The sequence below is a fragment of the Chinchilla lanigera genome, unplaced genomic scaffold (genome assembly GCF_000276665.1).
Source record: "Chinchilla lanigera isolate Chin_1 unplaced genomic scaffold, ChiLan1.0 scaffold00030, whole genome shotgun sequence".
Taxonomy (NCBI): Eukaryota; Metazoa; Chordata; class Mammalia; order Rodentia; family Chinchillidae; genus Chinchilla; species Chinchilla lanigera.
The window spans coordinates 4428580-4445676 of record NW_004955431.1 but is presented as its reverse complement, the minus strand read 5'-3'; the positions used below and the strand labels follow the sequence as shown (position 1 = coordinate 4445676).

Below are 17097 nucleotides of genomic sequence, written 5' to 3'. Positions count from 1 at the left end.
TTGTTCAGTAGGGTGTTATTTAATTTCCATGCATTTATGGAGTTTTTGTGGTTTCTTTTGCAGTTGATTTCCAGTTTCATTGCACTATGGTCAGATAATATGCATGGGATAATTTCAGTTCCCTTGCATTTACTTAAGCATGTTCTATGAGTTAGTATGTGGTCTACTTTGGAGAATGTCCTGTGTACAGCTGAGAAGAATGTAAACATTCTGATGTGGTGGGGTGGACACTGTAGATATCTACTAAGTCCATTTTTTTACAGGTTTGGTTCAGTTCTTATATTTTTGTTGATTTTTTTTGTCTACTTGATCTATTTGTGATAGTGGGTTATGAAGGTCCTCCATTACAATTGTGTTAGAGCTTATTTGATTTTTCATATCCATTAATACTTGTTTTATATAGTTTAGTGCACTTGTATTTGCTGCATATATATTTATAATTGTTATCTTTTTTTCTTGGAATTTTGTCTTAACAAGTATGGAGTGACTTTCTTAATCTCTTTTGGTTAGTCTTGGTTTGAAGTTGACATTGTTGCAAATAGAATATTTACCCCTGCTTTTTTTCTTAGTTCTTGTTACATCGAGTATTATTTTTCCATCCTTTGATTTTTAGCCTATGAATTTCTTTTTAAGTGTTTCTTGTATAGAGTATATTGTTGGATCTTTTTCTTGATTCATTCTCCCAGTCTGTTTCTTTTGGTTGGTGAATTGAGACCATTTGCATTGATGGTTATAACCGATATGTATGACTTATCCTTAGCATATTATTTTCCTGCTGTTAGTTCCATGTCTTTCCCCTGTTTAATTGCTTGCCCTGTCTGGTGGCATATTTCTACTGGTGTTCTTCAAATTGTGGTCTTTGTTATCTCATTCTAAAATATCCTTCAGAACATTTTGTAGAGCTGATTTGGCGGTCATGAATTTCTTCAGTTATTCTTTACCATGGAAGTATCTTATTTCCCCACTGATTTTGAAAGATAGTCTTTTTTTTTCAGTGTTTTGGACACTATTTTATTTATTAATTTATTTTTCTTATTCAAAAGAGAAAAAAACAAAATTTCAACACAGGATAATAGGAGGGTAACAATGGTTAACACATTGTGTATTGTTCTATTTAAATTGGTTACTCAGAGTACAAGATATCAGCATTTAATTGTCCAAACAATATTAGCACAAACCTTTCTTCTCAATGAACTAAGAGAAAGTTGTAGTATAACTGTCTTAAGTATTTTATATATATGTATATATATATTTTTTTTTTCTTTTCCCTTCCTGTTTTTCTCCATTCTTCCATCCCAGTTTCTCTTTGAAAGATAGTTTTGCAGGGTACATCAGTCTGGATTGGAGGCTGTTTTCCTTCAGGACCTGAAATATTTCACTCCAAGCTCTTTGACTTGAGGTCTGAGAAGTCTGTTCTTATTCTGATGAGCTTTCCTTTGTAGGTAATTTGTTTCTTTTCTCTAACAGCTTCTAATATTCTGTTCTTGTGCTGAATTTCTAGTAATCTTGATTATTATATGCCTCAGTGCACATTTATTTTGGTCATGGCTAGTTAGCATTCTATGTGAATCATGTATTTGCATGTCAAATTGTTTTTCCATTTGGGAAGTTTTCTGCCATTACTTCTGCGAACAAGTTTTTTATGGCACTTACACTGTTTCTGGCTTTCTCATTCACTCTGATCAATCTTATGTTGTTCTACTTGCATCATCTTGCAGCTCTTGAATTGATTTGTCATGGTCCTTTGCTATTTTTAACATATCATTCTTTTCATAGTTGCTAGTTGCTATCCTGTCTTCTAGATCTCATATCCTGTCTTCACCTTTGTTCAGTTTCTTTCAGTGAAATCTTTAATGCTCTGGATATCTATTTGAATCTGTTTCATGTATTCCACTTCTTTTCTATGTTGGGTATTCATAGTTTCCATCATTTCCCTAAGCTCCTCTTTTTTTCTATCTGTGTTTCCTCTAGATTCATTGAGCAAATCCTTCAGTTTGATCATCATTTCTTTTTTAACCCAAGCTAATATTTTCTCTATTGCCTCATTCAATTGTATTTTTCTTTACTTCTGCTCTTATTATTTCAGAAAATTCAGGTGGGTGACTTCTGATTTCCTCTACTGCACTGTCCCAAGGACTTGTCATTGGTGGGCTAGAGGTCTGGAGTTGCATTTGACTTCTTCATCTTGTCACTTTGTATTTTTATTTTATTTTGTTTCCTGTGTTGACATTTATAAATTTCTTATTTGGGATAGCTTTGTCACTAGTATCAAGGTTTCCCTAGTAAATGTCTGTTCTTTAGAGATGTTTTATAGGTGTAGGTGGTTTTTTTTATTTCTATGTCTGCCCCAAGATCCTACCTTTCCAATTTATTAAGGATGAGCTATTGCTTTCTATTTGGCTCAGCACCCAGTCCTTTGGTACTGGACTATGGTGATGGTCATGACCCTAGACTATCATAGTGATGTCATACAAGAGATAACAACTGGTTGATTACAATAGGTATGACATTCTGGTTTAAGTAGTACAATTAGCAATAACATGAACATCAAGCACAGGTCAGAAACTGACAAACTGTGGTAGCACTTAACTTGGTACCTTTAATCATAGGGACAAGTTTTACTCAACAAGATCCAAGATAAATCAGGAACTCATATGCAAAGATTTTCCCCTAATTAGTAGAGTGATTTTATCCTGTGGTGGGGAAATTTAAGATGGATAAGGGATTAAACAAAGTGATTAGTGAAGAGAAATATAATAGAAGAAAAGCTGGAGGACAAAGGATGATCATGTAAGCTTTGGGAAACTGGAGAAGAGGGTAGGAGAAAAAGAATAAAGGAAAAAACAAGATTATCAAAGCAAATCAGAAAGACTAGAGACAGTGTTCACTCACATATAAATATCATAAAATCAAGAGAAATAATTGAAGAAAAAGAAATAAGATGAATAGAACAAAAATAGAGATATAAATTTAAACTGCCAAAACAAAAATAAAAAACAAAACAAAATGAAACATCCAACAATAAAAGGAAAATAAAACATGCAAAGAAAAAAATAAGATTCCTCTGGTGTCCACAGTTCTGTGGTAGTGTCCAAGTCAGAGCAAGCCCCAAACTGCTGCATGACACCACCTAGCCTGCAATAGGATTAGTGCTGGATGTGGGGCCTATCTTGGCCTCCAGAAGTGGCCACAGTGGCCAGTCTTTAGCCAGAAGCTTTCTGGATGCCCTGCCCATGTCTCTGAACTGCCATGGCCCAAGGCTGCTTTTGCTGCTTGTCTCCAATTCGAGGGAAGGTTGACTTTCTGGCCCAAGTGTGCTTGTGTTGCTGGTTGCAGGGTAGGGGAATGCTGGTTTCCCATTCCTTGTCCCTGTGGCCCGATGCTGCTTGTCGGGTAGGGGAGTACTAATTTTCCATTCCTTGTCTCCAGCACCCCCACCCAAGGCTGCTTGCATTGCTGGTCACTGCTGCATTGTGGTCTGAGTCCCACTGTCATGCTGGTAGAGCAGGAGGAGTCTGTTGTTCCACTAGCTATCCTCAACACTGATGCCATTCCTTAAGCTTGTTGTTTGTAGTGGTTCCTCACACAAGAGAGAAAGAGAAAAAAGAAGAAAACCTAGTGTCCCATTGGGGAGGAAGCAGTCACTTACTCCTGTGTGTACCAGGGCAATTTCTTGCCAGGCTACAGTGTCCTCTGTTTGAGGGAAATTAAAAGAGGCAAGGGGTCTTTTATTCCAGATAGATCTTGTGTGAATTGAGTTTGCCACACATGTGCAGTCTCTCTCTCTCCCTCCCTCTCTCCTATTTTTTGGTTGGGGAGGGCTTCCCCACAGGCAGCCCTGTGGGCTGGATAATCATTTTATAAAGTCCCACTCTTATGTTTCTTTGAACTACAAGTCTCTTATTTCAAATTGATGTTGGCATCAGCATATATGTCCCTGCCTTTCTTCTAGTTACCTGTATTTTTAGTTGATTTTCTCTGAGTGGCTCCAATATGACTCCTCCTCTATGCAGCCATGAATTCAAATTGGTTGCTTATTTTTTGAGACTACATCTCACTATGTAGTCCAGGCCTTGAACTCCCAGCAGTCCTCCTGCCTCAGCCTCTCAAGTGCTGGGATTACAGCCATGTGCCACCACACCTGGCCCAATAACATACCTTAATGATAGTAACTCTATTATTTAGTGAGAAGGGCATTGTTTTACATTTCTACAAATCTCTTTACTGTTTAATTTAACAAAAAATGGTTGTATTCTATCTTTTGCACTCCATCTGCTGTGGTGTTTGGTTTTGGTTGAAATATATGAACAAAATGTGGATGGAAGAACTTTTATACACTTCTCAGAAAATTGTGACTATTTGCTTTGAGGCACACAAAAGCTTACCAAATGGTAAGGACAGTTACAATGTTGAATCTGAAATGGTATCAATGACCTTCTTCACAGTGTGTTATATTAAAATGCTGTGGTCTATGTTACACTTTGAAATAAATCTTTCTCCATTGTTTTGTGCTGTCATGCATTAGTCTTTGGGAAACTATTAGTTTACCAAGTCCTGCAGGTCTTATAAGTGCTGGTATGTCTCATTATCCAACATGAAAACCTCATTTGCCAATATCATTGCCAGAATCTGAGCAGAGATGCATCTGTGAAAGGGAAGCTTACAAGTGGCAGATGTGAATTTTCCCAAAATTCTCGCTTTTATTTGAAAGCTTGAGGTTTACCATTGACAACACATTCTGCCAGTTATTTTCCTTGAAGTGGCAGCCTAACTTTGTTCATTTTTTAAAGAAAATTTCTGCCAGTTATCCAAGACTGAGTAACCATAGTTCATCTGTCGTTCTTCCAAGTAGAAATTATTTTCATGAAAAAAAAGTGGTTAATTCAGCTCAGCTCAGTCACACAAGTGCTTTTCCTGGAGGTGACTGTCTATGCACTTGTATATAGCAGAATTACTTCATGTGTCTGTGTATTTCTCACTTCATCCTACAAAGTGTTTAGAAGATATGCACTTGGGGTCCATATTTACTAAAATTGATGATTATCACTGACTCCACAAGAACAACCTGCAGTGAAACTGGAATTTTTTTCCTGTAAGTATGTGGTGGCAAAGAACATGACTATCAAAAAAGACTATAATAAGAAATATAATTGTTCAGTGCAGCTTCCTTGATTCATGATGAGGCACCGATCATGTTTCACTCACCGATGCTTTTGAACTATTAACTCAAGTAACAACCAGTGAAAAAAGGGCGAACAATGTCTTCATGAGCTCTACCTCATAGATCCTTGTGGTGTTTGGTTTTGGTTGAAATATCTGAATGAAATATATGAACACTTTAGGGTTTGATAGGTCATACTTTGAGAACTATTGCTTTAAGTACCAGATTCCCTGCAGTGACTCAGCAGTCAGGAGCAATCCATTGTTTGGCCAATTCCAGTACTATCATTATAAAGATGAAGAAATACAGGCATGGTAAGATTTGTTCCAAATCACCCAGGTATGCTGTGGCAGGACCAGGCTTGACTCTGAGGCTTCTTCTTGATGCACACACAGTGAATACATACAGTTCTCTCATCTGAATTCCCAAATCCTCTCATAGGTATGGATCTGGATCCTATAGTGTGCCCAGTACCTTGCTAGGTGTCTGAGAAGAAAACAAATGCCATTTTCCTGAGCTTTATATTTTGTAGTATGAAAAAAAAAAAAAAACCACAGAGATGTGTGAATCTGAGGTCATCTGCACAATGAGTGCTTAGATAGATAACACAGGAAGCCCTGGAGGGTGGCTCAGAGGGTGACTGTGATACCCAGTGATTGAGTCAGTGATTCTGAACCTGAGTTAAGAAGGAGGAATAAAGCTAGCTGGATAAGAGGCAGTGAGAACCTTCCAGATAGAGAAGAGCTTTGCCATGTTGGGAGAAAAGAAGTGTGAAAAGTTGGTGGAGTGGAGGTACAGGAGAGATGGCCAGGGGATGGTAAGGAGGGCTAGGTCACAGAGGGCTACAGGTGTCCAGCTAAGGGATCTGCACTATAAGGGAAGCATGAGAGGCTGAGGAAAGGCCATCCAGGAAGGCAGGCTGGTACTTTCTCTAACTCCTAGATGGTCACAACCCTCGGACAAACCCTTCAACCCTCTAGACACCTAAATATATCTGTGTCACATAGCTACAGGAAAGCTTGTTATAAGAATTCTTCTCCTCAAGTAAGGGAGCTGTTGAAGGAACAATTTCCAATCACTTAAATGGTTCTCGTTTCCTTGGCCTGAAATTTGTTACGAAGTGCTTTGTATTTTTCCTGTGGGCTTTGTGACTTCTGAATTTGGGAAAACCATCACATCTGCTTAGTTAGGTGGAATGATGTAAGATCTATCAGTCATAATCTGTTGCTTTGCTGGATTGCATCTAGTAGAGATTTCCAGGCAGTGGTTTCCAAACCTGGAGAGTCAGGAGGTAAGTGGTTAAAAACCATAGAGTTCCAGACATGACCTCCAGGGGCTCAGAAATCTCTATCTGTTTTATTCCCCAAATTATTCTGATGCACCTGGCCTGGCTTTTGTGTCCTGCCCAGACAGTTTGGGTATCACTAGTTGGAACTAAGTACAGAGGAACACTCATTTAATGCTTTGCTGTTCCAACTAAATATTGATCTCCAAGTTGCCTGCATGTGTGGACTTAAGTATCTATGTGGCTGACATCTCTCATGCTGCATGAAACTGAGCTTGCTTTGTGTGAGTTGGAAACATCTCACACTTTGTGGTTCTCCAACTCCCAAACACTTTAAGATATTTTCTGATAGTCATTTTTCTCTTCTTCCTTTCCTCTTAGCAGAATCCTTATTTCATTAGAAAATGTCAATTGGTTTAGTTTTTACACGAATTCTTGGTGAGCATATTGTCTTAGCAAAGCAGTATGCAAGAAAAAAGAGGCTGCCCATTTCTCATGTTCCTTATAAGCAGGCATAGATTGCTTCTACTGTATCTTACTGAGTCTGTGGATATATTCCTTGGATGAAGTTCTAGTGACAGGGTATTAATTGCACCTTACTTTGTCTTCCAGAGTTTCCTTAGAAATACAAGATGCCTTCATGACCTACACAGTGTATGATGACACCATTACCATGAAGCTCATACAAGAGGCCTCCAAGGTGCTGGCTAAGTATAAAGGGCCTGTTTTGGTTTCCTTAAGGCTGCTGCAACAAAATGTAGCTGATTCTGTTTATTCATGGTGGTTATGTTCTATAAAGTGGCTACAAATGCTAAGTTAGTGAATACTGCATCATTGCTCTTTGGAAAAAAGAGGAGCTAGATTTCTGAGAGTCTCTTGCTACAAATTTTTTGTCAACTGGTCAGTGCATAAACTTGGTTTATGTCTGCTTAAAAACATTATATATATATATATATATGTATGTATATATAGTCATATATGGTGGACATATGCATCATATATGTATATATATAGTTGACTCACTAGGATTGAACTCATAGTGAATAGCACTGTAACTCATACCTGAATGAAGCTAATCTGAAATCTATTTTCTCTGCAAGTGATATAACAGCTTTCTTGTGCTTAGGGAAACTAATCAGCACTTTGATGCTAAAATGGTTTGGGGGTCATTTTAATCAGCAAAATTATCAACAAAATATAAAAAAGGGAAATCATGGTACTAAATAGGCTGTAGCAACAATAGTTGTTTCTAGTATGAGAATTGAAGTGAAAACATAGAACATTGCCTTGTTTGACCTTAGTTTAGAAAGATTTGCATTGGCTAATTTGAATTTTTCCCTATATCTATCAATGACTTTGACAGTTCTATGACTCTTGATTTTAGAACTATTGATAAATTTCAGCAAGCAGAAGGTTTTGCAATTATGGAATCCTCAATTAATGAGAATCGACTATCACAAATGGAGTAGCTTAAAACAATAGAAATATGTTCTCATAGTTCAGAGCTAGAAGTTCAAAACCAAGTTACTGGCAAGGCCATACTCTCTCCCAAGGCACTGTGGGAAATCCTTGCCTATTCCAACATTTGGGGGTCCCCAAGAGACCATAGCCTGTGGCTTCCAACTCCATTCTGCCTCTGTCTTCACATGGCTCTTTCTTGTGTGTTTGTATCTCTGGGTCTAAATTCCCTCTTCCCATAAGGATACTGTCAAACATATTGGGTTGAGGATCTTCCCCAATTGACTTCTTATTGATATGATTATATCTGCAAAGTCCTAATTTTTTTCAGTATTCCAGAGCTCAGCAATAGACTTTTAATTCATTTTAAATTTTTTTTAATTATAAAAACAGTCAAAAAACAAAAAAGACAATACAGAATTTTAAAACCAGATAGGAAATCAAACAACAGTTGTTATATTGCATATTGTTATCTTCAAAGTAGTTGCTCAGATTACCAGATATAGGCATGCAAAACTGATCAAATAATGTAAGAACTAATTTTTCTTTCAATAAGCCAATAGAAATTAGTAGTACAATTATCTTAGCTACCTTGTGTATATATATATCTATATCCTTCCTTTCTTCTTTCTTTTCTCCTTTCCCCCATTCCACTTATTCTTTCTTTTTAAGCAGTTTCTTTCCATTTCACTATATCTATTGTACCTTTTAGATTTTATTTACTCTTTCTTACACTAGGGGGACATACAATGTTTACACATGTGGGTCTGATTTATTTCACTTATGAGTATGGTCTCTAGTTGTATCCATTTACCTATAAAAGCCTCGAGTTTATCTTTCTTTATAGCTGAGTAACACTCCATTGTATAGAAATACCTAGTTTCTAAATAAGGTCACATTTACAAGTTCCTGGTGGATGTGAATTGTGTGGGACACTATTTAATGCAATCCAGGGCTCACGTGTGATCCTTTCTATTTGAGTAGCCTTGGATTTCTTGCACACCTAAATTGTGAATGGCACTTTGAGTTCATCATCACATATGTTCTTATACCTTTGAAATATTTCACTACCATTAGGTCTGAGTGTCTGGAAGAACAACATTCAGAATTCCCTTAGGCCACACTTGTATTCAGCTGAAAATGGGCCTGACATGCTGGGAAGGACACTGAGGGCCTTTCTCCTGCCTCTGCTCTGCCATAGTTCATTTATCCATCTGCCCCGGACTGAGTATGCCATTGCTAGGGTCACAGTGGGGACCCCATGGTCCTGTGTAGAGTGCACTTGTATGCCCAGGGTGATTTCTCCCATGCGTGTATCAGCCAGGGTTTATTTCTTTTGCAGCACCTGCCCACTCTCCACGTCCTGAGGGGAAAGGTCCAGGACAGAAGAAAATTTTAGCTTTGCCTCTCTCCTTTAATAACCTGAGTTGAGATCACAGTTTTCTCATTGTTCAAACAAAAATAGTGACATCTCTGCTCCAGAGCTGATTTGAGAACCAAGTGAGCTAATGTATGTGAGAATATCTGACATAGTACCTGGCACACACTGAACTTTTGAAAAGTATTTCCTTCTTTCCTTTCCTTTCCCCATTTCCAACCCACAGGTCCCTGTAAGAGTGTGAGGTGGTATCTGGAGATTATAGGGAGATGCTGCCTCAGCAGGCGTGCTTGGCACTTGACAGCCTGAGATGCTGGAAGGGTCAGGTCAGGTCCTCTCACTCAATGTCAGTGCCTGTGCAGTGTCAGGCAGAAGGGGCTCTGCTTCTGAGCTCATCTTTATGGTACCTTGGGAGCTCAGCAAATGAGCTGCCATCCTCAGGAGCAATTTGTGAGGTGGCTACAGGTTACAGCCACTGCAGTAACTGGGCTGCAGGTGCTAAAGCTGAGCCCCGGAAAACAGGTGGCTCCTCCGGAATACAGCAGTGATGAACAACATACTTGCATGTGGTGAGGTATTGAATGTATTTCCCTCTTCTTTGAATTTCAGAGAGATTTTCTGTTTGAAAGATTGAAACAACTTTGTTCCCAAGTACCTGGAACTGATAGAACGGAGGGCTTTTCCCTTGATTTTCATATGGCAGTTTGACCTCTGGGTCTCTTGTCGTGTTCATTGTCATCTCCTGGGTGCAGAGACCTTCCAGGGAAAAGTCTCTGCCAAGCCAGAAAGGGGATGTCACGGAGAGTTAGGTAGATGGGTGCATATGACAACCAGAGTCCCCTCCAGAAAGAGGCAGTCATCTACTTCCCCTGCCAACTTTGCACCACTTGTTGCTCTGGGTTACCAGGCTGCTCCTGCTCATGAGGCTGCTCTTGTCTTAGAACTGCAGAGCTACACATGCTTCAGGGTGCCCATGAGGCCAGGCAGGATGATGGTGATTGGAGCTAGGAGAAATCATACCAACTAGTCATTAAAATAATTTCCAATCAGACACAAGGTGGTAGCCCCTCGTCAGTTGCCACCTGAAGCTCCCGACAGAACTAGATGGGGTTGGGACCTGAGACTGGAAATGTGGCACAGGAAGGAAAAGTATTTGGTCCTTCAGGTCCCAGAACTCAGTCTCCAAGGACAGCACCACTTCTGGGACCTTTCTACAGTGGCTACTCAGCTTCCTTCAGTGCTGGGCTCAAGCAGCCTTTCGGCAATCCTAGCTGACATCCAGCTGCCCTACCAAAAATCTTAGGGGAAGACATTATGAACAGCTGGTCCAGGGACTGTGGAGTATCTGTGGCCTGCAGCCCCAGCCTATCCCTGCCAAGCCTGGATAATTTTGGTGGGGGTGTCACCCAGGTCCCTGCGTTTCCCCCACAGCTGACAGTAAGGGAGACTTGTGTGGTGATGATGGTGTCAGGATTTCGTTTTTTTATTTTATGGAAAAAAGGTAAAACAAAATTTCATAACAAAATAATAGTAGGAGAACAATAGTTAATACATTGTATACTGTAATCTTTAAAATAGTTATTCAGAGTACAAGATATGGCCACTAAAATTTCTTCAATCAGTATTAGAACAAACCTTCCTTTTCAATGAACTGAGACAGTAATAATATAACTGACTTTCATTTTTTTTTCCTTTTCCCTTCCCTCCTTTCCCCTTTCACCCATCCTGGGTTCATTTTTCCTTTTGAGCAATTTCTTCCCATTTTATAACATCTATTGCACATTTTAGACCTTATTTACTTTTTTGGTGTCTCACACCAGGGAGACAATATGATATTTTTACATGTGAGTCTGGTTTATTTCACTTATGAGTATGGTCTCAAGTTGCATCCATTTACCTAAACTGGAGGATAAAAGTCTCCAGTTTACCCTACTTTATCATTGAATAGTACTCCCTTATATAAAAAAACCACATCTTTTTTATCCATTCCTCAGGTGATAGGCATTTGGGTTGTTTCCAAGATTTAGCTATTACAAATTGTGCTGCTATAAACATGGGTGTGCATATATTGTTATGGTATGATTTTTTAAATTCTTATGGGAAGATACCCAGAAGGAGAATAGCTGGGCCAAATGGAACCTCTAATCCTAGCTAGTTGAGGAATTTCCATAATGATTTTCACAGTGGTTGCACCAGTCTGCATTTCCACCAACAATGAAGGGAGTTCCTTTTTCCCCACAGCCCCCTGCCGAGCATTTGTTATAGGTTGATTTCTTGATAATAGCCCTTCTTTCAGCAGTGAGATGGGATCTCAGTGTTGTTTTAATTTGCATTTCTCAAGTGACCAGTGATACTGAACACCTTTGCATATATTTATTTGCTGTTTGTATTTCTTCATCTGAGAAGTGTGTATTCATCTCAGATGCCTATTTTTGGATTGGTTCTGAATTTGAGAGGTTTGATTTTTTTCAATTCTTTCTGTGTTCTAGATGTAAGTCCTTGGTCTGAGGGACAGTTGGCTAAAGATTTTTTCCCATGAACTCTGTTGGTGATTTCTTTTGATTTTCAAAAGGTTTTTAATAAGATGAGATCACAACTGTTGATTCTTTGAAGTATTTCCCATGCAGTTTGGGTTTTGTTCATAAACTCCCTGCCTACCCATATATCTTCAAGATTTCTACCTACTTTCTCTTCCAGTAGATTTAGTTTTTGTTTTAATATTTAGATCTTTGATCCATTTTTAACTTTAGTTTAATGCATGGTTATAGACATGGGTCTAGTTTTAGTCTTTGGCATGTAGACAGCCAGTTTTTCCACCACCATTTATTAAAGAGGCTATCTTTCTTCCAGTGAATATGTTTGGCCCCTTTGTCAAAACTAAGGTGGCTGAGTGTATTTTTAGTTGTGTCTACATGTTCTAATCTGTTCTATTGATCCTCAGGTCTGTTTTTTGCCAGTACCATGTTGATTTTATCACAGTAGCTTTGTAGCATAATTTCAAGTCAGGGATTGATTGCCTCCTGCCTTGCCCTTGTTGCCAAAGATTGCCTTTGCTATTCTACGTCTCTGCTGCTTCTAAATGAATTCTAGAAATGTTTTCTCTAGTTCTGTGAGGTATACTAACAGTATTTTGATCAGGATTGCATTAAACCTGCATAATACTTTTGGGAGTATGGCCATTTCACTATGTTGTTTCTTCCTATCCATGAGCAAGGGTTATCTTTCCATTTGCTGATATCATCTTTGATCTCCTTTTAAAAAATACTATACTTTTCAACATATAGGTCTTTTACTTCCTGTGTTAGATTAATTCCTAAGAATTTTATTTTTTATGCTATTGTGAAGGGTGTGCTTTCCCCTAATTTCTCCCTCAGTGAGTTTGTTGTTTGTGTACAGGAATACCATTGATTTTTGAGTGTTGACTTTATATCCAGCTGTGCTACTGAATTTGATTATTAAATCTAGAAGGTGGAATTTTGGGGGCCTTCTATGTAGAGTATCTTTTCATCTGCAAATAATGATAATTTAAATTCAACCTTTCCTATCCTTATTTGTTTTATTTGTCTCTCTTGTCTAATTGTTCTGACTAGTATTTGCAGAACTATGTTCAGTAGGAATGTGATAGTGGACATGCTTGTCTTGTTCCTGATTTTAAAGTGAAAGCTTTAAGCTTTTGTCCATTTAGTATCATGTTGGCTGTAGGTTTGTCACAGATGGCTTTTATCAGATTAAGATAAAGACTATCCATACGGATTTTCTGTAGAGTTTTTATCGTGAATGAGTGTTGGACTTTGTCAAAAGCTTTTTCTGCATCTATTGAGATGATCATGTAATTTTTGTCTTTGGCTCTGTTGATATGGTGTATTAAATTTATTGATTTAAGTTTGTTGATCCATCCCTGCATCCCTTCAGTGAATCCCAATTGGTCACTGTGAATACTCTTTTTGATGGTTTGCTGCATTCTGTTTGCTAGTATCTTACTGAGGATTTTTACATCCATGTTCATTAAGGAGACTGGCCTGTAGTTTCCTCTTTTTCTGATTTTGGCATTAAGGTTATACTTGCCTCCAAGAATAAGTTAGAGAGTATTTCCTCCTTTACAATTTCATTAAAGTGTTTGAAGAGTATTGGCATTAGATCTTCTCTAAATTTCTCATAGAATTTAGCAATGAATCCTTCAGGACCTGGGCTTTTCTTTGTTTGTATGGTTTTAATTACATTTCCAGTTTCATGAACTGATACTGGGTTATTCAGAATTTTTATATTTTCTTGATTCAGCTTTGGTAATTCATATGTATCTAGGAATCTGTCCATTTCTTCTCAGTTTTTCATTCTGTGTGAGTAAAAGTTTTCAGATTAGGTAGTGATGATCTGCTCAGTTTCCACAGGATCTGTAGTGATTTCACCCTTTTATTTCCTGAATATGTGAATTTGAATCTTTTCTTTCCTTTTTTTGGATAAGGTAGGCTAAGGGTTTATCAATTTTATTTATTCTTTCAAAGAACTAACTCTTCAATTCATTAATTGTTTGTATTATTTTCTTAGACTCCATTGCATTAATTTCTGCTCTGATCTTTATAATTTTTTCCCTTGTATGGGCTTTCGGCCTGACTTTCTGTTCTTTTTCTAGAAGTTTGAGGTGCAAGATAAGGTTATTAATTTGTGCTCATTCTGTTCTGATATGAGAGTTCACCACTATAAATTTCCCTCTTAGGACTGCTTTCAAGTCATCCCACAGGTTCCAGTATATTGTATTTGCATTTTCATTTAATTATAGATATTGTTTAATTGCTCCTTTAATTTCATCTGTGACCCACTGGTTGTTCAGGAGGGTGTTATTGAATTCCATGTGTTTATGGAGTTTTTGCTATTCTTTTGCCCTTAATTTACAATTTCATTGCACCGTGCTCAGATAATATGCATGGGATTATTTCAATTCCTTTGCATTTACTGAAGCATGTTCTATGGGCTAGTATATGGTTTATTTTAGAGAATATCACAGTTACAGCATATTGTTGGATCTTGTTTCTTGATCCATTCTGCCAGTCTGTTTCTTTTGATTGATGAATTGAGGCCATTTACATTGATCATTATAATTGATATGTTATGGCATCTCTTTTGTTATGTTATTCTCCTGCTGTTATTTTCCTGCTTTTCCCCTCTCTTTAATTGCTTGCCCTGCCTGATGGTTTCTTTCTGTTGTTGTTCTTGGAACTGTCATTTTTGTCTCTGTCTAGAATATCTTTCAGTACACTTTGTAGTGTTGGTTTGGTGGTCATGAATTCCTTCAGTCATTCTTTGTAATGGAAATATCTTATGTCTCCATTAATTTTGAAAGATAGTTTTGCAGGGTACATCAATCTGGGTTGGAAGTTGTTTTCTTTCAAGACTTGAAATACTTCACTCCAAATTCTTTTAGACTTGAGGGTTTGTGTTGAGAAGTCTACTGTGATTCTGATGGACTTTCCTGTATAGGTGATCTGTTTCTCTTCTCTAACACTTTTAATATTTTGTTCTTGTACAAAATTTCTGAGATCTTGATTATTGTATATCTGGATGTAGATTTATTTTGGTTATGGATAATTGAATTTCTGTATGACTCACTTATATGTATGACAGAGTCTTTCCCATGCTTGGGAAATTTGCTACTGTTACTTTTGCAAATAGTTGTTCTATGTCATTTGTGTTGACTCCTGCTTTTTCATTGATACCAATTAGTCTTCTATACTTTTTCTTTGCATCATCTTGAAGCTTTGGGTAGTTATTTTAAAGAGACCTTTCCTTTTGTGATTTCTAGCCAGGATCTTGTCTTCAAGATCTGAAAGTCTATCTTCAGTTTTGTTCAAGTGGTTTTTCCAGCTTTTGGAATTATTAATTTCCTGATTACCTGCTTGAATCCATTTCATGCATTCTATTGCTTTCCTATATTGATCATGTATGGTTTCCATTAGTTTCCTATGGTTCTCTGTTTTTTAAAAATCTATCTCTGCTCTAGATTTGCTGAGCAATTCCTTTATGATTGTTTTCATTTCTTTTTTGCTTGAGAGATTATTTCTGATCTGATTTCCTCTATAACCTCGTAGAGTTATATTTGTACTTCAGTTGCTATCATTTCATAAAGTTCAGGTGTGTATCTTCCATTTTCCTCTATCTCATCTCCTAGACTTGTTCTGGGTGGGCTGGAGCTTTGAGGTTGCATTTTACTTCTGCATCTTGTCATTTTCTGTTTCAAAAGTTTTTATTTTGTTTTCTGTGTTGGTCCTTGTAAGTTTTTGTAGTAGAAGGCTTATCAGTAGAATCAAGGCCTCTCTAGACAAAATCTGTTCTTCAGCTTTGCCTTCTGTATGTGGAGTTTCTTGGTTTGTGTCCCTCCCAATATCCTACCTGCTCAATTAATTAAGAGTGAGATATTGGTATCTTTTTGACTCAGTCTCCATCCTTTGGTGCTGCGGTGTGGTGAGTTTATTACCCCAGAACTTCCCAGAAATGCTACAGAAATGAGAACAACTGATTAGAATAGATATGACATCCTAGCTAAAGTAGTATAGTTAACAATAACAATAGCATCAAGCACATTTTAGAAACTGACAGACTGTGGTACTATTAATTTTGTGCCTCTAACCATAGGAGCAAAATCTACAGTTATACAACAGAACCAATTGTAAGTTGAGAGATTGTATGCAAAATGATTCCCCTTGGTAGTGTGGTTTTACCCTGTGGCAGGGAAATTTAAGAAGGATGGTGGATAAAGCAGAGATAACTGAAAATAAATAAAGTAGAAGCAAGACTGGAGGACAACGATGATTACACAAGCTTTGGGAGGCTAGAAAAGAGTGCAGAAGAAGAAGAATGAAGGAGTAAGCAAGGGATTATCAAAGTTAACTAGAATAATTAGAGAGACTATTTACTTATATGAAAATATGATTAAGTCTAGAGAAGTAAATTGAGGAAAGGGGGAAAGAGGATGAATAGATTGGCATAAAAATGTAAGTAAAAGACAAAAAAGAAAAAGGAAAACAAATAGGTAAGAAACCAGCTAAGAAAGAAGAAAAAGAAAATAAACTGAAGAAAAATTTCCTCTTATGCACACTGAGAGCCCAAAACTGATGGATAACACTAGCATGCCTGCAGTAGAATTTGTGCTGGATTTGAGGCTGATCTTGGCCTTCAGTTGTGGGGGCCTGTGGCCAGAGTTTTCAGCTAGTACTTTCTGCATGTCCCTTAGCAGCCTGTTTCCTTACCCCATTTCTCTCAGTGTCTCTCTTCCTGTTGTGGTGCTACTTTCAGACAGAGACAGGGTGCTTGCTGTTCCCAGTCCCTGTTAGCTCCTCCTGGTGCTTGCTCAGCCTTCTGTGTTCCTCTTCCACTGGCAAGTCTCTGTCCTCTCAGGTCATTTGTTGCAGGGTGTGGTGTGATTCTTTGATGTGATCCTGTCCTCTGCTTCTTCCATTGCAGTCCAGTGCTTCTCAGTCCCAATTTTTACTCTTCACCTGAAGGGGGAGTGTTACCTTCCCACCATTGCTTTGCAAGGTCTGTCACCACTGCCACCCATGCTGCTATTTGTAACTTTACTAGTGAGGTGTGTTTGTGGGTGCTGTGGGGTATGTTTCTGCTCCTGGCCCTGGTAGCATGAGGATAGCCTGGGGCTGCACAGTCCAGCAGTGCAAAGCTGTTTAATTTCATGCTCCTCTCTAACCACAGGTCACAGTGGAGGTGTTAGCTGTTCCATTTACTATGCACCTCTGTAGTTTTTAATGTTGTTCTTAGAGGTTCCAGTTAGCTCTCTGGTGCACAAAATACAAGGAGAGAAAACAG

At 38.1% G+C, this 17097-nt stretch overlaps 1 protein-coding gene across 1 annotated transcript in view; it reads left to right on the top strand.

Annotated features, from left to right (window-relative positions):
* Positions 1–17097, top strand: part of LOC102012676 (guanylate cyclase soluble subunit beta-2-like) — a 69414-nt gene that overhangs the window by 11605 nt on the left and 40712 nt on the right. The window contains 1 exon segment of the mRNA XM_013515724.1: positions 7059–7146. Within this exon segment, the coding sequence (XP_013371178.1) occupies positions 7059–7146 (88 nt within the window).